The 24,626-nt window shown below is 34.5% G+C and overlaps 1 protein-coding gene across 25 annotated transcripts in view; it reads left to right on the forward strand.

Annotated features, from left to right (window-relative positions):
- The first annotated feature begins 425 nt into the window (after positions 1 to 425).
- The window catches only part of LOC115918245, a 47,749-nt gene continuing 23,548 nt past the window's right edge, over positions 426 to 24,626 (forward strand). For 9 of the 25 annotated variants that reach the window (XR_004062682.1, XR_004062686.1, XR_004062680.1 and 6 more), the window contains exons 1-4: positions 15,880 to 16,115; positions 21,692 to 21,811; positions 22,812 to 23,036; positions 23,946 to 24,020. Coding sequence is in view for 1 of the 25 variants with exons in the window: in XM_030977954.1 (XP_030833814.1) it covers positions 606 to 914; positions 1,361 to 1,498; positions 2,834 to 3,040; positions 7,742 to 7,797; positions 10,267 to 10,447 (891 nt within the window). In the remaining 24 variants the exon portion in view is untranslated. Of the gene's footprint in view, positions 915 to 1,360; positions 1,499 to 2,833; positions 3,041 to 7,741; positions 7,798 to 10,266; positions 14,768 to 15,637; positions 16,116 to 21,691; positions 21,812 to 22,811; positions 23,037 to 23,945; positions 24,021 to 24,626 lie in introns of those variants that run through there. The other 16 variants (XR_004062688.1, XR_004062695.1, XR_004062697.1 and 13 more) reach the window with 9 other exon arrangements.

Genomic DNA, 24,626 nt, shown 5'->3' on the forward strand with positions numbered 1-24,626 from the left:
AAAATGTAAAAAATTTACATGCCTCCTTTAATCGCAAAAATACGCCATGATTCCTTTGTCAAAATGAAATATCGTGGCTACTACATTTGTAGAGAATTATCACAGCTAAACCATATCAAAATTTGGAAAAAAATCGATCAATATTTACAGAGATACAATCGATTTTCCAAAAATATGCTGACGTCATAATATGTAAATTCAAATTTTGAGTTCGGAGGCCATTACGATGACGTCATGTGTTTAACAATTGATAATATGGTATTTTAGGTCATTTTAAAGTATTTTTAAATACATTTCAATGTTTTGTTTAGACTTTTAAATTAACATTAAGTGAACGAGTACATTATATAGATATTCGAGGACTATATTCATTTTGATTACAAGGTACAGGGGTAGTGATTGGATAGAACTTTGAGAGAGTAAGAATAGGGACCAATTATCTGCCGCGATACTAAAAAAAAGTGAAAAACGTGAAAACGTGAAAAGTGAAACACGCGTCGAGTTGTTTTCGAACTGAACGTACGCGCACATGGCACTTTTAGTCTACAGTAGATCTAGACTACTACAGTACTCTACACTCAATTTTAGCTAGAAATAAATTAATAATGGCTGGGACTCTTGGAAGCGGAAAGAAAGGCATGATGTATATGTTTTTAGTTGAAGCATTTCATCAACGAAGGACACAGGGAACAAGTACTGACCAGGCCCAGGGAGTGAGAGAGTTTCTAAAAGGAAATGTGGTGATAAAGGGAGGAGGAAATGCCATATACGATGTGTACATCAATGACCCGGGCAACAGGGACCCGAAACAAGTAGAGAAGGTGCTGGCGATGAGTTGCGATCAGCATTTCGGAATCCGCAATGGAATTTGCGACGAATTGAATTTGAGGGTCACAGTGAATCTTAAGAGCCAGGTGAGTTAACGTAGATCTAGTCGTAGACGTAGTCTAGATCTAGACTTCGGCTCTGGCTCTACTCTAGTAGGATGTCTGATCGCGCAATGAGTTTTGTGTGCTAAAATCCATCTTATAGAGATTGCACACATCCCTATGCAGTCGATGTGCATTGCATGCCACAGTTTCTATATTTTTTTAGATTGAAATGTAAAATTTGGACAGAACAATATTTAGTTTCCTAGCTACAAGTAAAAGATCAATATTAGACTTAGAGGCTATAGATTCTAGGCCTAGGGTCTATTAACAAATTATTTTTACTAAAAATTGAGTTACAATTATTGTTAGTCCATTGACGATTTGTTTTGTTTTTAATAATGTAGTCTAGAAAATCTAGATAGACTAGTCTAGATATCAATGGAATTTAGATATTTATGAATGTGTACATATTTATTGTTTTGTTGTAGATTTTTTTGACTGGAGCGCCCTTCGAAATTCCTAGAGATGCTGTCAGAGAGTATAGGCACCCAGCACTTCTGTCCATCCGAGAGATTCACAAGAGTCCAGCGAAAAGACGTGCCACAGTGAGGGGTGTGGTGTCAGAGGTGATTATGAATATAATCTAAATGTTAATGTTTAGTTTGTTGGAAAAAAATTTGGTGCTGTTAATTACCAAGTTGTTAAATGTCATTGACTTTGTATCTTGGTTATTGTTCGGTGGTTACTGATTATTAGTTATGAGTGTTAATGCAAAGTTATTTATGATTATTGTATTGGCATAGAATGTGTGTAATGAGCAGGGAAAAAAATGTAACCAACAAGAAAATAAAATTGAAGGAAACACACATTCTATGTGATGAACAGACAGTGCAATGCAAGTTTAGCCTACATACATGCATGGCCATGTAAAATTGATTACATGTTGATCGTCCGTATTTTTTGAAAAAGAGGAGGAGGGTGTACCATGTTATTTGATATTTGATATTTCAAAATGGCCGCTCAAAATGGCCGCTCGGTATATTTTCCCTGACAGTCGAGGCTATTTTTTTTCAAGATGGCCGCCGACAATTTTTTTTTTTTAAAATCAGAAATAGAGCCATTTTAGCAGTGTTTTTCATGTTTTTTTTCTTTCAAAAAAAAAAAAAAATCAAAAAAAAAAATCAAAAAAAAATTTCAAAAAAAAAATAAAAAAAATAACAAATAACAAAAAATAGGAGGCGGCCCCCAAAAAGGAAGCGGGCGGGGACGATCAACATGAAATCAATTTTACATGGCCTATACATCTTTATAAGCCATAATAATCAACATATTGATTGTGGGCATCACTGGAAAGACAAGACATGATGTTGGCAGTTGTTAATATGGGGTAGGCCTACTGTAGTATTTGAATCAGATTTATTTTCGAGATGTAGTCAGATTATTTTTAAGTAAGGGTGGGTATATGTTGTGAATCGTTCAAGAATATGATCATTATGTGATGTAATATGTATGAAGGGAATTTTGTTGTAAAGTGTATTGAGTTTGTGGGTATGTAGTGCTGGAAACAAAAAATATTTGTTTGTGGCAGCTTGGCAGGTTTCTTTTGCCTAATTTTATTGGTTAAAATGTATTTTTTTGATGTTCATGTGCGTAAATCCAGGGGGGGGGGACGGGGGACATGTCCCCCCCCCCCCCCTTACAATTTTGAAGATGGGGGACACAATATCTAATGTCCCCCTCCCCACAAATTTAGGAATAGGACACACGTACATAATTGTAATATAATAATAATAATAATGATAGGCCACCATTTTTTTAGCTTCACAAAATAGCCCTGTCTTAAAAAAGTAAAATCATGTGGTGTCCCCCCCCCCCCCTCCCAGATTTTGTAATAGATTTGCGCCTCCGTTGATGTTTAATCATGTTTAGATTAATGATTTTGTATATTTATTTTGATAAAGGTGGGAGAAGTTCGGACAGTTAGGGGGGAAAAGCGAGTGAGAAATATTCTACTCAAAGACGGAGAGGATTCGATCGGCGTTAGTCTGTGGGAGGAGCATACCGGTGTAGCAGTAACAGTTGACCAACGGATTGAGGTGACACCCGTTGTCGTATCTGAATTTAACAGTCGTAAGCGTTTGGAATCGACTGCCACAATGAAGCTACAGGTATGTTTAAATGTATTGTAAGAGTTTAATTTGTGTTAAATTTGTGTTTTAATTGTTTTTTAGTTAATTTTTGTTTTGATTTATAACTTTACTATACTGTCTTTAAAGTGATACTTGAGTGTTGGTAGTTGATGATTTTTTTAAACGTGAGTGTTTTGGTTGGTTTTGAATCTATGTGAAAGTACTGATTCCCTCCCAAGTGGTCGTATACTTCATTTATCATCTTTTTTCGTCCTCTGGCTTGGCGGCGATCCACTCTGCAAATATTCAAGGGTTAACATTTTCCCATGTATGCATATCTGTGTGTGCCCTCTGTCACGCACAAGTCACAGTCGAAAGACGATCATGATTTTTGCATGAAATTGACTCTAAACTGATTAATTATGATTTGTTTTGACATCATTGAAGCATGACTAGTCGTTTATTATCAGATCCCAGTTTCAGTCACAAAAACGAACCTTTACCAGTACTCAAGTATCACTTTAAGTTTGAATATTCATTTGTTATTTTTTATATCACTTACATTCATTTTTTGTCTAGCCTGCGTAGCAAAAAGCGAGACATACATGTAGGCGCCGCTTTTCCGGTGACGGCGATGGCGGCGGCGACGGCGTCAACATCAAAAACTTAACCTAAGGTTAAGTTTTTGAATTTTTGATATAATTTTTAAAGTATAAGTTCTTAGTCCATGAAACTTTGACTATAGGGTAATCAAGTATCCCCAATCATGTGAGTAGAATTTGAGATCACAAAGTCAAGGTCAAAGGTCATTTCAGGTCAACAGACTTGGACTATGTTGTGGCATCAACATCAAGATTTTGAAAATGCTTGTTCTTTGTTATTTTTCAACCCATTTTGATTCTGATTATTTCATATGATAGGGCTAGGAGAGGGATTTTAAAAAACTACACAGAATCGTGAAAATTCACTATCTATGCTAATTTATGCTAATTTATTCGAAATCACAAAAAGGCCTTTTCTCCTTCATTTCTCGACCGATTTTGATTTAGCTTGCTTTATATTGTAGAGCTAACTTTGGTAGACTAACCTTCTACACAGAATTTTGAAATTGTTTTCCATTAATTAATAATGGTAATTTATGCAAGATTATTCCAAAAATAACAAAAATTGCTTCTTTTCCCTCATTTCTTGACCGATTTCGATTTGGTATGCCTTATCTGGTAGAGCTAAATTTGGAACACTAAACTTCTACACAGAATTGTGAGATTTTGCTCCATTGATTATTTATGGTACTTTATGCAAATGAAATGAAATTATGTCCCTTCCAGGGCATCAAAGTTTTATTTTTTGACCAGTTCAAAAGTGTACCACTACCACATAAAATTTACGATATTTGTTGCGAGATGTGGATGAGCGCTACGTCATTGACGTTCTGGTTTATCATATTGAATTGCGTTATGCAGGCGAGACCGCTGAGAGCGTTTCCCTTGTTTGACATAAGTTTACTTTTTGACTGCATATTATATTTACTCTTTTACTTCACACAGTCTTGTTAATAGTTACTGCCATCATGTTTAAGTTATTGTTGTTACCCAGCAGCATTTTATATTTGTTTGTTATTATCTCATTAAAGTGACTTGGTAACATTGTTGAAGGTTGATAAAAAAAAATTGCTTAATTTTTGTATATAATGTTACTTACTATTTTCCTTCTACTGTACTAACCCTCTGACATGCAAAAAATCTATATCTAGACTATATAAATATCTGGGTTTTTTTTAAAAGGTCGATATATGACACCCCTCTAACAGTGATTAACAGTAAATTCTCCCAACCATTTTTTGAATTTTCCCCAACTGTTTTTCTGTGAAAAAAAATACATAAAACAGGCTATAAAAAATCTGTCAACACTTACATGTCCGGAATGGAATGTAGAGCCATTTTATTGCTTTGTGAAGATTTCCAATTACCTAAAATGTAATTAAATTGTAATAATATAGTTGAGAAAATTGAGGAATCGATCAGATCAGTTTTGACCTATTTGTACAATGAATAATGGTCCGTTTTCACTCAAATTTTTAGAGTATCTTTAATTGTACATCTAGCATTGAAGTCACTACCTTAACACCACTATCTCTCATCTTAACAATGTTACCAAGTCCCTTTAAATATTTATGGGATGTATGGCTATGGTCTTGCCATGTCTATTACCATGCACTTACTTTATTTTGACTGTTTATGTTTCTATTTGAGATTTATTGAATTATAATCTTGTTATTGTCCTGTTGGAACAAAGTTTGTGAGGGGACTATGAAATGGGTTTTGAGTTTTTACGCATGTGTGGTATGTGTTTGTGTCTCCGTTTGTCTGTGTGGGTGTTGTAATTTGCTTTTTCTATATCATTTGTGGCTGATTTTGTTTGTTTTATCTGATAGGGTTCGGTGGGGGTAGGGGGGGGGGGTTATATTGAAATTGGTTAATTATGCTAATTTATTCAAAATCAATGAAAAAAATGCTACTTCTCTTATATTTTTGAGGGGATTTTGATTTTGTTATTTTTTTTCAGGGTGCTTGAAAACTTATTAACAGAATTTTGAAATCAAGCAAAACAAACAGTCAATTTTTGGTGGTCCATGGTCATCAAGAGATTGGGGTGGGTTAGTAGAAGTAATGTTGTTTGAGTACTGTCAAACTGGCTATACAGTACATGCTCTTTGAGTAGATGGGAACAAGGAGTTTTGAGTAAGGTGTTGCATAATTTGGTGTGTGGCAGCATCTACAACAAAAGACATATATTCGAAATGACTAATAACTAAGTTGGAAAGTGTTTTATATAGACCTAATGCTACTTTTGAATCAGCGGCAAACTGAGTAGTGAGAAGTGATGAATTAATCAATTTTACTAAAAATGGAAGCTGTAGAAAACCTAAGGAGAAACTATGTCTTGGGAGGAGTGCCTAAATATTTTGTTATTGGTTTTAACTCTGTGATATTTTTTTGTTTTATCAAACATGGCCCTCCCAAGAAATTTAGGTTTTATATGTTGTTGGAATTTCCTGTTAATTTTTGTATTCTATTGTAAAACACGAGCTATTAGTCATTGAAGGGCAAATTATACCTTTGTTGTCAATGAGAAATGGCAAAAAGGAACCATTATGATATTTGAAAGGTAACTGAATACTAGCCAGATATGTCTTTTTTCAGCCACACTTTCAGATGGGAACAAAAAAAAAGAAGTTAATGAACTTGGCAAAATGTGTTGAGAAAGTTAAATGGAGTACTATACATTTAGTGGTTTGAACTAATTGTGTGACAGCCAGGTGGTGGAGGCGTCTTAGTCGACTGCACAACAGTCGGATTGCTCTAGTTATATTATTAGGTGGGAATTTTGGACAAGGGAGCTGAATTTTTGAGTTTTTGTTGTTTAGCTTTAATTAATTGCATGAGTTCATTAACAAGTTTTTTTCTCCCAAAAAAGTTGAAATTATTTCATTGTTTGGTGGTTTAGGGGATCCGATAGATTTGTGCTATATTTTGGTAAGCCACAAATCTTGAGGGCTGGGAGGAGTGTTGCGTGTTTGGGTTTTACCCCTGGCTCATAATGCTTCCTCCTTTTCCGAGAGTGAATGGCGTATGCCCCAATGTCACAGTTGATTGCATATCGTCAGTGATTTGGGGTGTGCCATTACGGATTCCCTACCTGTCTGACAGTCGTTGCTTTTGTTGTTACTGTTCGTGTTACAAGTCATTGTTGAAGACCTTGTTTACTTTTAATCAAGGTGAGTTGTATTCCGTTATTTATATTTTAAAAAAAGTTTATACTAACTATTTATCATAATTGAGCCATAAAAAGTCAACAGTTTTTAGTGAATCTGTAGACTAAAGCATCTCCTGATATTGTTTGATGATGATTTGTGTTTGGATTGAGTATTTTTTGTTGTTGTTAGGATTGATTTGTAATAGTAATACACACAATTATAGATTTTGTCCTATTTTACAGTATGTTTTTAAACTTTTTTTTATATCTGTTTGCTTTTGATTGTTTTATTTTTCTATGTATGAGAATTTTTATATTACTTGTTTGAATTGGTCAAAGTTTTATCATTTGTGGAAAAAGAAAGGATGAAAAGTTATAGGTAGGTTAGAAGTATTTATTGATGGTGTCAACTGTTAAAGGCTGGTGACAAAGATTATTATGAATGAGGAAATTTAGAATCTAGGTTTGTGTTTTGTAGATATAGAATATGTAATAAGTGCTAGTAAGAATATTACAAATAAGGTAAATGTAGATATTTGTAAAGCAACCGTTTTTTAAATTTGTATGTTTTTGGATTTGGCAGAAGGTCTATCATAATATCTACATGAATAGCCTCTAGAATTCTTTAGCCACTTCTCTGTAAATGCACTCTACTATACATTACATAAACATTTTTTGATATTTTAAAATGATAGGGTGATTTGGTGGTATATACATGTAGACGTTTTGATTGGTTTAGTGTAAATATGATGAATGAAGATAGATTGGTAATGATAATATAATTTAAACTGTTATAGAGGTATTATCAGATGTATGAAGAAGGTTGATTATTTTGAATGAATACATTTACATGTACATAAAAGTCCTTTGTTAGGTGTTTTTATACATGTATATAGTGGCATCTAGTAAGTACATTACTTGTGTTTAATTGTTAAGTTATTTATTAATGTTGTATCGGTGTTTTTTAATTTTTTTTATTTGCAGATGGTTATTTGCAACGCAGAGTTTCAAGGAGTACTGATGGCGGTTTCCGATGATGAGTATGTAGATTATTATTTTTAATAAGTTGAGAATATGACCAGGTTGACAAATGTACAGCTTTTAAATTTGAATGTTTCGTGTTTATAGAATTGTGGATAGGTTTGTGAGTTTGTAAGTGTAATGTTAGATTGAGGATTCTGGATAGGAGGAGTTTGAAGTAATATTACCAATACAAATGTGTTACATGTACATGTACAATGTATGTTTGCGAGATAATGATTAATGCAATATAGAGATGTTATGACAGGCCTTGTGTAGATACTGTTGTTGACAAAAGGGCATTTTTAGCTCACTTGATCCAAAGGGTCAAAATGAGCTATTGTTGTTGTTGCATCCGCGTAATCGACGAGAGAAGAGGGCGATATTGCTGATATGGTCTGATATTGCACTGTTTTTTAGTACAGTGAAATATGGCAAAAGTGGCGAAATTTCCCGGAAGAAGGGCAATATGGTTTGATACGGCCACAATCACACTAAAGACAAAAGAGCAAGCAAAATCACAATTTTATTTTACTGGTAAAATGCCTCATATGAATGATAATAGTAGATGTAATCGAGAAGATATTGCTCCTGACACCCATTGGAAATTATTCTGTTTTGACAAGAAAAATATTGGGATTTTAGTACACCTAACATAACATACACGTGTAAGATTATTAGTGGACTGGAGTCGTCTTTTACATTCTGCCATGCCACAAAATGCTTCGCTCCATACAGTGACATGCATTATAACATTTTAGGCAATTTACCTACATTTATGTTGTCCCATGAAAGTACCCAGGACTAAAAGTAAGGAAACTTGACTTTGATTGATTATATTTTGGTTATATCATAATAATATCTGTGATGTTTGCTACATGTATCATTTTAAAGCTTGAACAATTTTCTATCCAACAGTATCATATTTGATATGATTTGTCAAAAGGGGCATGTGCAGGGCAAGTAAATGGGGGGGGGGGGGTGTAGGGTGGGGTTGGAGAGGGAAGTTGCAAAATTGATTTAATTGTGGAAAAATATAGGAAAACAACTTTCTCTTGAGAGGTCTTCGAGCCTGTACATCCCTTGCTGATCGTCATAAGTCCCGTAGCTAATTCTGCTTACCGTAATTAACCTGTCTTTGTCATTCGTGGTGGATTTTGGGATATCCAGATTGGGGGCGGTCTTTGACAAAGCCAGTGTCTTGGAATTGTGTTTTAGGTTGGATATGGTGCCTTTACTGACACCAAACATCCTTATAGGGAAACCCATTTTGTATTTGCCTTATTGAGATTTGTCATTTTGGGTTTGATGCAGTTGGAAGACAAGTAACCACTAAGTGAACAATCACTCACCTCAATTAATAAAACACAGCAAGGAATTTTTTAACAATGAGAATGTCTGTGGAGACCCCACTAATCCAATCATTATAAACACATTAAAGAAAAGTGACATTGTTGTGTTGAGATGACCTTTCAATGTTGAGATGTCTTTTAAAAGTTGAGGTTTATTTGGCAAATAATTTTGAATTGAAATCCTTTAACAATTTGTTTAAGGACGATCAAGTATACTGAAAACCAAACTATTGCTAATTTTGTAACATTTGGATTTTGGCCCTTTTAACATTTAGGCCATGTGCACACGCCCCATTCAACAAATTATATCAAGTCAGGTTGGTTTGATAGGGAAATATCCAATCTTTACAATGATACTCAAGACAACCTACATGTACATGTAGTTGTGATTTTATAGAAATTGATCGATCAAAGTTGAGTTTTGTTACTATTGTGGTGGGTATAGACTGCGGTTTGTAGGTTGTGAATGTTATTGCGTACATGTATCTTAATTGCAAGTGCTATTGTGAATTGATTTATACATGTAGGCAGTGTAAGGAAGAAATTCAGTTAGAAAATTGTGCATTGTAGGTTAGGGATTGAAATTGTATTGAAGATCTAGGATGAAAATGATAGATTAAGTAAGTGTAACGTAAGTGTTTGGGTACAATGGGAAATGGTTTGTATGAAAACGAATTAAAGTTGTAGTCAAAAGGTTAATTCAACTAAAACCGACCGTCTAAAGTCAAAACTTGTTTTTAATTTAAACCGTTTTCAGGTTTTACTCAAGATGAAGGAGAAACATTGTTGAAGACTTTTACACATGGGTAAAATTGATCATGACCACCATCAAATCATGATAAAAATCATTATTGTTGAGTCACATTTTGAAAGATAATGAGTGGAAATCGGCTTGTTAGTACTACAAAACCCTTGTACTAGTGAAGAAAATGAACACTTTGATGTTTAATTGAAGCAAATTGATACAAATCGGATGAAAACTATGTCTCAGAATTGGATATACATGTAGGTTGACCGAAAACCGACCGGTTTTGGAGGGAGGATAACTGTTTTTTTCTTCTTAAATTACTGAAAAACTACAGCCCCTAAAACTTATTATATATTATTGTTTGTGTCTTTTTTCCATTGCTAATGCAGGTACAAGATCCCTTATGAGCTTATTCTCTTGGACGATGGAGACGAGCGTGTGCTAACAGTAAACCAGAAGAGTTTATTGGTTGACATCGACCTATCAAGGCTTCCATGCTCTGTCAAAGGAGAGGTTGAAAGTGAGGGATTGAAGGAAGTTGTTGTAAAGTTGGAGAAGATGTTGGATTGAAGTGTGGGTTAGGTGGTATATGGGGAATTTTGTGTGTACACCCTGTATGTGTTAAAAGGTACAAAGTTAGGAACTGATGAGAAATAGGAGAATTTTTGTTAACAGGTAGTATGTGTTTTAGTTATATTTAGTGGGTATTTTTGTGTTGAAAGAGAGGAACTGGTAGGGCTGAGTGTATTTGATCGAATCAATGAGTAATTTTCAAGATTAGATAAAGAACATAACAACTTAGCAAAATGTTTATAATGTAAGATTAGGTCAAGAAGATGTTTTTATTGTTTTATCCTTCCTGAATCAGAATTGAGCTTTGATTTTAGGTCAAGAAGATGTTCTCATTGTTTTATCCTTCCTGAATCAGAATTGAGCTTTGATTTTATGCATGATATTATGTAAATAACGGGCAGGTTGTTTATTTTAAGATGCTTGCAGTGGTAAAACATGTTTGTCTTGATTACCCGTCTCAAACGACCTCCCCAAAACAATTACCCATAATTGTACCATTTATGTGTCATTTACATTTACATTGACAGCGAGGTGAAGTTACAGTATCTCGAAATTGATGGGGTTGTTATGGAAATGAAGATACATGTACATGTAATCATATGAAAGCATTAAAAGGGAGCCATCTAGGATTTGAGTGTTGCCATGGACTGGAATGGGAAATGAATTCATTGACTAAAATAATCTTGGAATAGTAGTATTACTCATCAGACATGGAACAAAACTACATTTTATCCTATGTTTTGATATATGCAGATTAATAGCAGTTGTCTTGCACATTTGATACGGTTGCCATGGTGATATGCAAAAATTGACATTGTAAACAAATTCATTGAACTAAATTCCCTCAAAATAGTGGTTTTCCTGTTCCATTTAGCTCGCAAATGTCAGATTTAATATTTTACCATATGATTCAAATATGCAAATGTGGTGGCCATCTTTGATCTGAGAGTGTTGCCTTTATTGATACAAGAAGTGGCATTACTTTTCAGTTTAGCCTTAAGAGGTCACACCACTTAATCCATAGTACTCTGAGGATTTTGTGTTCCTACTCCAATTTTGTGGTTCCCCTACACACTATAGTCTGTATAATTTGATGAATTAAAGTGGTTAATTCAAGTAGTTACCCTTGAATATTGATTAAAATCTGTACAAAACACTTTGGACTGTATATGGGTGCAATTTGATGTAAATTTGACGCTTTTTCGGTGTGGTGGATTGATATTTTGGCCGGTGTGTAGTCAAGCCACATGTCAGCCTTTGATAAGGTAAAATAAGTGGGAAAATCATTAAATCTCCTTGATCAGAGGGTAGCAACAAAATTTGGTGGCAAACCTATAATTTTTTCAAACATTTTGGAGCTTTTGTTAGGTTGTGGGTCAAACCACGTCAAATCACCTGAAATTCAGGCAGTTGTTAACCGGGCCCCCTTTAATTTTGCTCAAATTTGCATCAAATGTTCCCCCAAGTAACTCATGGTATGTATTGAAAAGTCTGAAAGTAGTCCAAATTGAGAGCCGAAGATGGACTGGTTTGTACACAAGCCTATGGAGATATATTTAGTGGTGTGGTACCTTCATGGGTCAAAACTGGCATTTGATCCTATGCTATAACATGCAAATTAGGGACATGCAGTTTGGATTTGACACAGTTGTCGTGGTAATATGACAAACCTGGCATTGTAAGTAAGCATCTTGACCCAAATTACCTCTCAATTTTTGTGCTATTCGTTATCTGTTTACGATCCAACATGTTCGAATATCAGATTTAACATTTTACCTTATGTTTGATATATGCAAATGAGAGGTGGCCATCTTGGATTTTAGAGAGTTAGATTTATGATGGATGCATAATTATGCATCATAGATGATTTTTTTTTTAGTTACATTGCCTTAGAAAAGCAATATGACTCATACTTTTAGTCTTTTTGAAGCAAACTCAAGATTGCTCAATCATTGATATTCAAATTAGGGGCAGCCATCTTAGATCTATGAGTGTTGGTAAGGTGATATGTATAAATTACCATCAGTAATGAAATTACTGAAAAGCATAAAGTCCAAAAAGTAGTTTTAGTCATCATTTTAGTCTTCCTGGATTAATATATTGTTTTAATCATATGTTTTATATATCGATCTGGCTTTTTGTTAATTATGTTAATTACGAAAATTGCTCAAGGGTGGCAAGGTGGCAACCAAGGTGAAATTTGTTATATATCCATCTCGAATATGAATCGATAAAAAAACCTGAGAGTTCCTGGTCCACAAATTTTTTACACGATTAAGTATTCATTGAAGGGAAATGAAGTTGTGACATGAGTGTGCTCTGAATGAATGCAGAAGAATAAACACAAACTAAACAGTTAAACTTTGAGTGAAATCAGCCAATCTGATAAAGAGTTATGATTTTTTTAAAGTTTATGTACGGTAACAATTTTTATGGGGGATTCTTAAGTTGGTAATTCTGGTAGCATCTTAATGTAAGAATGGATGACTGTTTATTGGTGTTGTACACAAGCGTGCAAAAGATAAATTACATAAAATAGTACTTGAAGAATCAGCATAATTCTTTTAGTAATAAAAGAATTGCTTGCAGAATTGATGTAGAAATGTGATACTCAAATAGTAAGTTAAATTTTGATGAAAATGGGTGTGGGGGGGGGGGGGGGGAGAGAATGTGTAAGTATGTGTACAAAACCAATGGAGAGTTGTCCAGTGTTACATCATAGATGCTGGTGGAGTTGCCAACTTAATGATCTCCCATATTAGGGATTTAATTACATGTTTAATATTTATAACTCTTAAACAGATTGTCTGATTTTGATGAAAGTTTGTTTACTTTTTGTTATTTTTCTGCAGTCGCTAAAAGCACATTAATATCTGATTTTATTGTTGTAATGAGTTTGAATCATGCATCAGTAGTTCTAGATATCTGTAGACAATTTGTGTTTAGTACTGAAGTGTTTTTTTTTGTTGGTACTTACATTAAAAAAATGCTTACATTTAAAAAATTAATTATGTGTACAAAACCAATGGAGAGTTGTCCAGTGTTACATCATAGATGCTGGTGGAGTTGCCAACTTAATGATCTTCCATATTAGGGATTTAATTACATGTTTAATATTTATAACTCTTAAACAGATTGTCTGATTTTGATGAAAGTTTGTTTACTTTTTGTTATTTTTCTGCAGTCACTAAAAGCACATTAATATCTGATTTTATTGTTGTAATGAGTTTCAATCATGCATCAGTAGTTCTAGATATCTGTAGATGATTTGTGTTTAGTACTGAAGTGTTTTTTTTTTTGGTACTTACATTAAAAAAATGCTTACATTAAAAAAATTAATTATGTGTACAAAACCAATGGAGAGTTGTCCAGTGTTACATCATAGATGCTGGTGGAGTTGCCAACTTAATGATCTCCCATATTAGGGATTTAATTACATGTTTAATATTTATAACTCTTAAACAGATTGTCTGATTTTGACGAAAGTTTGTTTACTTTTTGTTATTTTTCTGCAGTCACTAAAAGCACATTAATATCTGATTTTATTGTTGTAATGAGTTTCAATCATGCCTCAGTAGTTTTAGATATCTGTAGACAATTTGTGTTTAGTACTGAAGTGTTTTTTTTGTTGGTACTTACATTAAAAAAATGCTTACATTTAAAAAAATAATTATGTGTACAAAACCAATGGAGAGTTGTCCAGTGTTACATCATAGATGCTGGTGGAGTTGCCAACTTAATGATCTCCCATATTAGGGATTTAATTACATGTTTAATATTTATAACTCTTAAACAGATTGTCTGATTTTGATGAAAGTTTGTTTACTTTTTGTTATTTTTCTGCAGTCACTAAAAGCACATTAATATCTGATTTTATTGTTGTAATGAGTTTGAATCATGCATCAGTAGTTCTAGATATCTGTAGACGATTTGTGTTTAGTACTGAAGTGTTTTTTTTTTTGGTACTTACATTAAAAAAATGAAAGTGATTTTTAGAAATTTAATATCAGTTTTATGTATGACCAAATCAATCTGAAATATGTACACGATGACAAATGTTTTAAAAATCATATGGTTGTAATTTGATATAATTGTGACAGTTTTACAAAGTTTAAACATCGTTGTTTTGTTTTATGGTAATTGATTTGTGAAGCAGTTTTGAGTTAAATATTTTGGATAACATCAAGATTAGTGTTTATTTGTTTCTTGTGTTTTGGATAAAAGTAATTATGTTGGATGATTTATATGATGTAATTATAGTGTAAAACATATTGATGTAATGGTGGCTAATAAAAATATATATTTGTTTGAAAAAAATGTTACATTGACTTGTGAATATGGATTGAAGTGTTGTAGGAATTGTGAACAATTTGGTTTGATTAGATTTGAAGTGGTCACGAAAAGCTCAACCTGTTAGTTTACATGTGTGGAAAACAAAATTGTGCTGGAGGGGGGGGGGGGGGCAGTCGCCAGTGAGAATAATATTTGTAAACATCTGTATAAATGAAAACAATATGGCTGATGCCTGATGGAGTGAGCCTAGCTGATATCATATTGAACCTCATTTTAAAGTTGATATGTGATTATTGATAGCACAATCCATGTCACAATGGAATGTTTTGTATAGCTGTGTGAGGTATGAAAACAAATCTATTGCATATACAGAGGGAGGCAGAGCAAGAGAGGGAGAGAGAGAGAGAGAGAGAGAGAGGGTGAAAGAGTAGAGAGAGAGGAGAGAAAGAGATGCAGAGGCAGAGCAATTAAGAGAAGGAGATGGGCAGACCAATAGCGGGGAAGGAAAACGGAGCAGGAGAGAGATTCAATGAAGAACGATCGATGCATTCAATATTTCGAGCACTTAACAGAGTTTAATATTTATTATATAGAGAAAGAGAGAATAGACATGTGAACAATATATTGGTCCATTGAATGGACGCAAACATTGCATATACCTGGGCTTATTAACTGGAAAAAATATAAACGTCTGGGAAGGACACTAGCATCATACAAGGATTCAGATTTCCCGTAGGGTTGTACGCACACTATTGACATTGCTCTCCCAGAAATATAACACGCAAAATTAAGCATTTTATTACATTTTTTTGTGATTATATATATATATATATATATATATATATTTACATATATCGTGTTATATAGTATAGTCGGAAGAAAATGATCAAAAAAAAATAAGAAACGAAAGCCCCCCAAAAAATAATTGTCCACGGATTTGATGTAGAGTCATTGACAAGGAAGTCGGGTGCTTTGACCAATAGACCAAGTAAGTCACGTTGCCGATCTACGTTATTTAGAGGTTATATATTGCACTTTATACATGCGAACGCGCACAGCTTGCGCGCGCGAACGAACGCATAAATGACCACCGTACCAATACAAAAAACGTACACAATTAGACGATTTCTTCAGATTTGTACGTCCGTATAGTGCATAGATCTACGACGCATGCAGTATACTAGTGCAGCGCAGGCCTATAGCCTTCGATTCAATACAGTAAAGCCGTGGTTTAAAGTTTTTGATCGAATGCTGACAAGATTTTCGAGTTGTAGCCTTTCTTCGTCCTTTTTTGGAGTGTTCATGTGTTCTCAATTTATGCCCGTTATGTTGCCGACAGTCTAGTGGAAACTGATACTGATAGTGATATTTGGTATGTTTTAATTTTGTAACAATTATCGTATGAAAATGCACCACTGTCCGATTCCGAAGGTGTTAGATACGGTATGTTTTTTGAGGGTGTACGTTTTGTGACTACGCAGTAGGCCTAGGCCTAACCGGGGGCCTACCGTACGTACGATTGTGTACTTTTACTGAGTAAGGAAAGTGTGAAATGAATTCTAAAAATGAAAAACCTTCTAAAAATATGCCTAGATCTAAATATGATTCATTCTTAGAGAATGTCATTACTTGTTTATTTGCTGTTAAATGTGTTAAAATTACAAATTTGAATAGATCTAGATCTAGATCTAGATTTTAGTTGCTAACTCTGCTGGTCTAGACTGCCGACTCTATCTCTAAGTTACTCCTCTAGATCTAACTAGACTAGTTAGCACTAAAATCTATTCAAATTTGTAATTAAACTTAAATAATAAAGGCAAGGAGGAGGGGGGTTTGGGGCCCTTTTGCAGTTTTCGGCTGGTCTGTTGGATCATTTGGATGTAGGCTATGGTAGACCTATTAAATCCTTTTAAAGATAAAAACCAGTTATGGTCATGCGATTGCATTGTGAAAGAAACATTGTGGAATTGATCAGAAAAGGTTGATCATCTAGCATATGTGTAGGTGTGTGTGTGTATTGGGTTTTTACAGACGTGTATCAATCAGATATGATTATTTACGTCTGGGACCGACCTTTAAACGTCACCATCCGAAAGACGTGACTCAGTTTCGAACCTGCGTCCTCGGCTGAATCAGTTTGTAACTTCCACTTTTTAGCTGGATTACAGGCGCACGCCACAACGCCTAGTACATGTACGTTACAATGTCAATGTGTGTGCTTTTGCCATGAAGGTTTCTGCCATGGGGCTGTTATGCATTATTGGAGACCATTTGGAAAGCCTACGCAAATGCGATCTTTTGATGGGCTGATTAGATTTTTGTTTCATGATTTCTATTGGATATGAAGAATGACATTGTTATCTTTCATTTCATACTAGATCTAAACTTTCTATGATTTATGTTTTTGTCATTTTGTTTTGCTGCACTGTTTCACAAGAGCCGTGTTTAATGTAGTGCTGTAGCCGAACCGCCGAACCGCCGAACCGAACGGAAGTTCACCGAACATGTCACTTCCGAACCGAACCGAACCGGACGCAAAGGCCTGGTTCGGATGTTCGGCAGGAAAATGTTAACGTTTTTGCAAGCTAATAAACTTGTTATTTTTTACCTAATTTTCATGTCATGATTGCTCATTTTATATTAAATTTTTTTCCCATTTTCCGCCTTTGTTTTTTATGCCTATCCAGTGGTGGGCGCAACTTCACTGGCGCCATTTAAATCCCAAATCCTGACCACGCTACGTCGCGATCGCAAGCTATAAACAAGAATAAATGTGCGTGATCAAAACAAGTTCAGCTCAAACCAATTTAACAAAAAAAAAATCAATATTTTAATTGTAACAATATCAGACAAATTTTACAAGATAAATAATGAAATAAATATATATTATAGTATGGCATTTATTTATTCAGGAAAAATAGGGATTTTATATTTTTCCTATTGAAAATAAAAACTTATAAAAAAAAAAATTATTGACAAGTCTGAATCGCTATTCAAGATGGCATCTTTCATGACTCTAACATTTGACAACAACCGTCTCCGAAAATCTTGAAAAATATCATTTATTGACAAATTTAAAACATGATCCTTTTAAAATTGAAAATAAAACATGATTCAAGACGGAAATACGCATGTAAGTAGTACTTTTCTTCACAAATAATTACGTTTAGAGCAGTTTTTTAATGTGAAATTCGTGCTGGTCGGAGGCACTGTTTTTCAGCAGGAGTGGGCAGAAGTCCCCCGTGCTGGACGAGCCTGGCCGGCCGGCCCGCCCAGTGGTGACCGCCGTGGCTATAACGCTGCTTGCTATTATATCACTGAACCGAACCGAACCGAACACGAACATATAGCGTCTGACTTACAGCACTAGTTTAATGCCATTCTGTACCCTGATCCCACTACGAAATTGAGATAAAAAGTATATAAATTGATTGTTTATTCATGTGACTTTGCTTTTGGTGAAATTTAAGCGAAATCTATGGATGAGAAATATGTTTTTTTGGAAGAGGAATCTGAAATGTCATGCAAAAATGACGGCTCCATTAGTGGTTTTTCGCGTATTTACATACACATACATTTTTTGGCGATTTTTGTAATCAAATCACAGCTTTTCTTTTAAAAACAAAGCAATTAAATACATGATTTCCGGGCGTTTAAAATTGGCATAACTTTTTTATTACTCAGGCTATTAGGATGAATGAGGCATCAAATAAAAGATCTTATCAATCTCTGTTTGATGGTATGAAATTTGAAGCAAGAGCTTGAATTCTGAGATTTTTTTTTTTTGTAACATACACCTGTACATGTACCTGTGTGTACTGCAAGGTTCTGGAATCATCAAAATGATAAGAAATTTTGCCCAGTCTTGGTAAAGTTTTAAGCACTGTACACAAAAAGATATATATGGGACTACGTGACACGTAGGCAACACGTGCACAATATCTTTCAGGTCCAATAATCATGTACCAAATATATCAATTAGTAGGTGGTTTTTCTGCAAAATTTGTATCATTCAAATTGGTCAAAACATATTCTTTCACATGATTGGTAATAAGATCTTTCATTTTATTTTTTGAGAGGAGGGCGTTTCCAAAACTGGTCTTTACCTTTAAGTATTGGCTGAGGTATGACCACTTGAATAAATAAATACCCTATGGGAACTCAGTCAGTAAACTTATATTGCTCTCTTCATAACATTACGAGCCAGGGCAATATAACACTGAGCTCGTATAGGACATATATTTATTCAGATGGTCATACCTCAGCCAATACTTAACATATAGATGGTTTTCAACATTTGGGCATTATATTTGATGTTCTTTCGGAAAATGAAGAAAAAAATTGAGAAAATTCAAAAATAGATTTTTATGATGTCACAGGCTCACAGCTTCGGTACTCTATGCACTCTCGGTTCCAGCAGCTAGCAAAGCATAGTAGCAGTCAATGCTAATGTGTATTGACCTCTAGCGCTTTATATATGAATATTTTTTTTACCGTAAATGACTCATTGTGACTGAAATAATTAATATCTGTAATTTCAGCTGATTCACAGCACATCCTGTAGAAAAACTTAAACATTACGACCAAATTTGTGTATACAATTTTACATGGAGATTTTGCGTGCTAGCGCGCATGTGTGGTGACAAAAAAGTATTCAATGAATAATATGAAGTGGCTGATTCGCAAGTTTGCTGGTAGACTCATGTTGATTAGGATTTTTAAAGAATATTTTCTAACATCTGTGTAGGCTATTCTGTTGAAAAGATTGTACTATACTGCTGTTTAGTAGGTGTCATCAATTGTAACTAAAGTACTGATTTTTAGTGAACTTAGTTGAGTTTATACTGTGGTGTTTGAAATGTTGAAAATCAATAGAGGTTGTCTGAACAGTTTTTGATACACAAAAAGTATAACTAGTATATTAATGGTGCTATCAGTGCTATGTCTGCTTCTATGGGCACTTGGGCAGTTTAACTAAAAAAGGTTGGTGTCCACCATTGCAACTTAAAACAAACATTAAGAATAAATATTCTTACATACTGGTACATAATTGTTGTTATTGATTGGTACTGTACATGTATGTCCTCCTTGGACAGGAAATATCTTTAGAACAATTAACTTGTAATTGTTTTCATTTTTAGTCTTAGTCTTATTTCTCATTTTCATTATTTTATTTTCCATGCATGGAAATATGCCCTCACAAGTTAACATCACATGAAGCTTGGAAAGTGTTTGTATCAGTTTATAACTTAAAGGTATTACAAAGTTTTAGTATGGGGTCATGAATTCTGTTCAAATTAAAATATTTGAAGCATGTGCGTTCCTTCAATATTCATTGGTCGTTGTCGCGGTTGAAATCGAGTCTGAAGTTATGAAATTATAAATAATAAACTCTTTAAATTGTATAGCTCCCTCTCAAGGTCAAGATATTAATTTAGCTATGAAACAATTAATGTTTCATGAATATTCCCGTTTGGAAATTATATCACAACTACATATTCTGAGATTTTCATGGTCGCAACTACCATTGTACGGCCATAGACGCTATTTGAAATTAATCATAATTTACCGGGAGCACCGGTAAATTTTTATATTCAATTTTTCTCGAAAACAGAAGTGTTTTAGGGGCTAATTTTTTTTTACTGCTTATACATACATCCACAGGGGCATCCAAATACACTGTATCTCAAAATTGTAAAGATTCACTATCCACCCAATTTTCAAAATTTCCCAAAACTTTGTATTACCTTTAAAATGTTATTATAGATAATTATTATTGAAGTGTAGCATTGTTTGTGTTTTGCCATCTAGTACAGTAGTTATTCATAAGGTAGTTTGATTAAGTGTGGTGTTTACATCTTTCCTTTTAGACGTCATTGAAATCCTGATACTGTAAAGAGAGTGAGAGGGAATCAGTAAATCTGTTGTGGACTGAGCTTATGATTTTACATGAGGATTTAGTGTGCTTGCGCGCATGCGTGGCGACCAAAATATAACAGAATGATGACTGGCTTGTTTGGCAGACTCATGTTTTGTATTTTTAAGGAATATTTTTTATCATGGGTAATTTGAAAAGATTATCTTTACCTGCTATTTAGTAGGTGTCATCAATTGTCACTAAAGAACTTTTGAATGAACTCAGTCAAGTTTTGTAAAGTGGTGTTTGAAATGTTGTGAATCAGTAGAGGTCATTTAGGCCATTATAAAAGATACACATGTTTAGTTTCCTGCCCGCTTCCTTTTTGGAGGCCGCCTCTCCCTTTTTTTTTTTTTTTTTTTTTTGTAATTTAATTTTTTAAAGAAAAAAAACATGAAAAACACAGCTAAAATGGATCGTTATCTGATTTTATAAATTAAAAAAATCTGGCAGCCATCTTGAAAAATAGCCCGACTGTCACAGAAAATGTACCATGCCTCCATTTTGAGCGGCCATTTTGAAAGAAAAAAAAAGGGCCCCTGATCACATGCAGAGTGTGCAGCATTTTTTTTGGAGGCAAAACCAAGACCGCTCTCATGAGACGCTTTTATGGACACAGATCTACCGTCAGCACATGCATGCTCGACATTCCAGTTGGCCATCATTTTAATTCCCCCGACCGATCTATCATCTTTGACATAATTCTATAGGTCCTAGGATCTCTAGGTTTACTGTATTGATTTACTAGTTGCAGCAGGGTGAAATATTGGATGAGACGTTGTTGGCGTTGTTCCCCCATTCACTCCTGTGGGCTCACCATTCAAGAAGGCAGTGATTAAGTTCATCCTCATCATTCTCTGGTTCTTGCTCTATTTTTTTTGTAGAGCAACTGTATGTTTTAAAAAAGTTTATTTTTAAGCTTAGCACTTGAACATAGATGTAATTGATGTAATTTGTTTGTGTGTGGGAAAGCTGTCATTAGAGGAGATTTGGATTTAATACATATTCTTGTTTCTCCTGTTTGTTTTCAGATCTTCCCCTGCTCTGACAACGTGTGGTCAAGTTTGTAAGGCCAGCTATCTGGCTGATGCCTTAGTTTCATGCAGTATACATACAGCAAGGAATTGGCTCCACCGTCGCTCATTCTTCAAGTAAGTTGGGAGGGGGAAGGTTTTTTTTATGCCTCTAAAGTTGCCAGGAAGGTGTTTCATAAAGCTTTTCGTAAAGTTACGCATGACTTGTATATGAAGTGCCAGATAGGATGCCCAAAGTTTTTCCTGATATTTTCAATAACCTCAATTAAATTATGGCAAAAAAATACTTTGCACTAAAAATGTTTGTTATCATAAATATGTTAAGTTACATCTGCACAGTTAAAATTTAGTTGATGTATTTAATAATGATTGAGCATCCCATTTGTCTTTTCATATACAAGTTGTTCGTAAAGTCATGCGTAACTTTATGAACAGCATTATGAAACACCCCCCAGGGGCGATATGTTCTCAGTATGTTCGGGATGACGACAAAGGTAACATGGCTCAATATTGTTGCAAAAATAGCTTGTGATCACGTTATTTCATGAACCATTTGACGGACTCCCACCGTTCCTGATTTGGGGGTATTTAGGGAAAAGGTAAAGATCTCAGTTGTTTGTATGCCCTGGTCCCTCCACTCAGTGTTATTTAGGTTATGCATATGCATGTTCCCAGCAATCCTAACTTTTGAGCAAAAGTCCAGTGTGTAAAGTCAATATGGGTAGATCTTTTTCTTTTGGTACAATGTATATAAGCCTTTTTTTAGCACCCCCCCCCCCCTTTTTTTAGCAAAAGTCCCTTATGTAAAGTCAGTACGGGTAGATCTTTTTCTTTTAATAGGAGCCGGAGATTTTACAAACACTCAAGGTATCCCTCCATTCACGGAGTGGGGGGGGGGGGGGCGGGATGTATGCATGAATAGCTCAAAATTGTGATATCAGATGTAGTTGGCAGATTACTATCAAAAGGGAGTTGACAAATTTGTTTAGTGCATGTTAATTGGTGCTTTTTTTATATATATTGTGCAATGGCGGAGGCATACACAGTCAGAGATCCATCTAGTTTAGTTTTTTACACTTGCATAATTTGTTTCTTTTCTAATTTACAATTTGGACAGCTACACAAACCATTAAGGAAGTTTGCTCTCTCAGGTCTGAGGTCCTGAAACGGGAGTCTCCATCCAGACTACCAATGATAGATCACCTCTTGTGACCGCCTTTTATCGCATCCATCCTTGCCTATTGTGACCGCCTTTCATCGCATCCAACCTCGCTTCTGTTTTATCCTGCATGGTACCGTAATCACCACATTCTCCACACTCTCGACTGTCTCCATTATTCACGTAAGCATCCCTTTGTTTACCCCCCCCCCCCCCCTTCTCAATTTGGCCTTCCTTACTATAGCTCTCTGATTCCTTTGTTCTTATGCCTTCCTCTCTTTCCCCATCCAAATGCCTTCCTATTCAAGGTCTTCATCACTGCTTTCATCAGGCCTCCCCTATTCTTATTTACATTTTTCTTTACCCTCTCTCTTGTCCCATGATATATAACTTATATATATATATTTTTTTTTTTTCTTTGTGGTTTCCTCTCCATTCCCAGCCAAGTTTGATTGGCTGTCACAGCCTCTTTATTGTTCTATGTTTTCGCCCCCTTCCTTAGTTGTATGCATATGTTTGTATTATGTTTAGTACATTATGTTTTTAATGTTCCCTCGTCAGTTAGCCTCTGATGAAGTTTCCGGTAGGATAACAAATTTAGGCCCTATATTAACACTCATTAAATTACAATGATCAGATAAAACTTTGACATGATTTTGTACCTCCTTCATGAAAGCACAATCCCATAGATATACTTCATGTGTGTGTACTTTAAATATAGAAAAGAAAATATCATTTTGAAGGTTGGATAGGTTTTGTTGCGTCTTCAATTGTATGTGTGATAAGGGGAGCTAAACACCAAAGCTATTTTGTAAAACACATATCAACTTCAAGATTGTGTATAGCCTTCTAATATGTTTTCTATAGAGTTTGATAGCAAGTTTTGAGAAAATTGCAATTAATACACAAGTAGTCAACAATAAATTTACACAATTTTGTGTTGGGGTCATTCAATTCATACCAGTTGTATATCCCTTAAAAACCTATGTCCGAAACAAAAATTGTTCATTTCATAAAATATTCAAACTCATGCAAAATAATATGAATGTTAATGATTTAAATGTTATTATATATTTATGTTTTGTATTACAGTTGGAAGTTCTCATCACACTTGTCATCAAACCAGACAGCTTTCAACCAGAATCTTCCAGGTGTAAAAAAAAAAAGGTAAAGTAATACATTAGTAATATGAAATGCATATATTTTGGATTGTAAATCATTTCTTTATTTAAAAAAAAAATATAAAAATACATAGAGTTCTACACATGTACAAAATCACACCCCCAAAATAATGTTTATAACTATATGGAAATAACATGTACATTGTAGGTGTAAATGTCACCCTTTATATTTTGCGATTAATTATAGGTTTTGTCGTCAGATTAGAAGATGATGTAAATCATAGCAGAGGGAAAAAAAAAGATTACCTTTTTTATTAGGTTGGAGAGGTTTTGTTGCATCCTCAATTCTATGTGTGACAAGGAGGGCTCAACACCAAAGCTTTCTTGTAATACACATATCAATTTCAAGATTTCTATAGAGTTTGATAGCAAGTTTTGAGAAAATTGTAATTAATACACAAGTAGTCATTGGTTATTATACAAATGATGCACAGGTTTGAGTGCGTCGGTAGGGATTGTGTGCACAAGGTACCTTTGAATGGTTTTAGACCAAATTCAAAGGTACCGCGTGCACATAATCCCACAGCCCCACAAATTAAACCTGTGCATCATCTGTTTTATAAGATGGGGCCCCCAATATTGTCAAAAATAC

This window comes from Strongylocentrotus purpuratus, unplaced genomic scaffold (genome assembly GCF_000002235.5).
Source record: "Strongylocentrotus purpuratus isolate Spur 01 unplaced genomic scaffold, Spur_5.0 spur5_scaffold_1, whole genome shotgun sequence".
Lineage (NCBI taxonomy): Eukaryota > Metazoa > Echinodermata > Echinoidea > Camarodonta > Strongylocentrotidae > Strongylocentrotus > Strongylocentrotus purpuratus.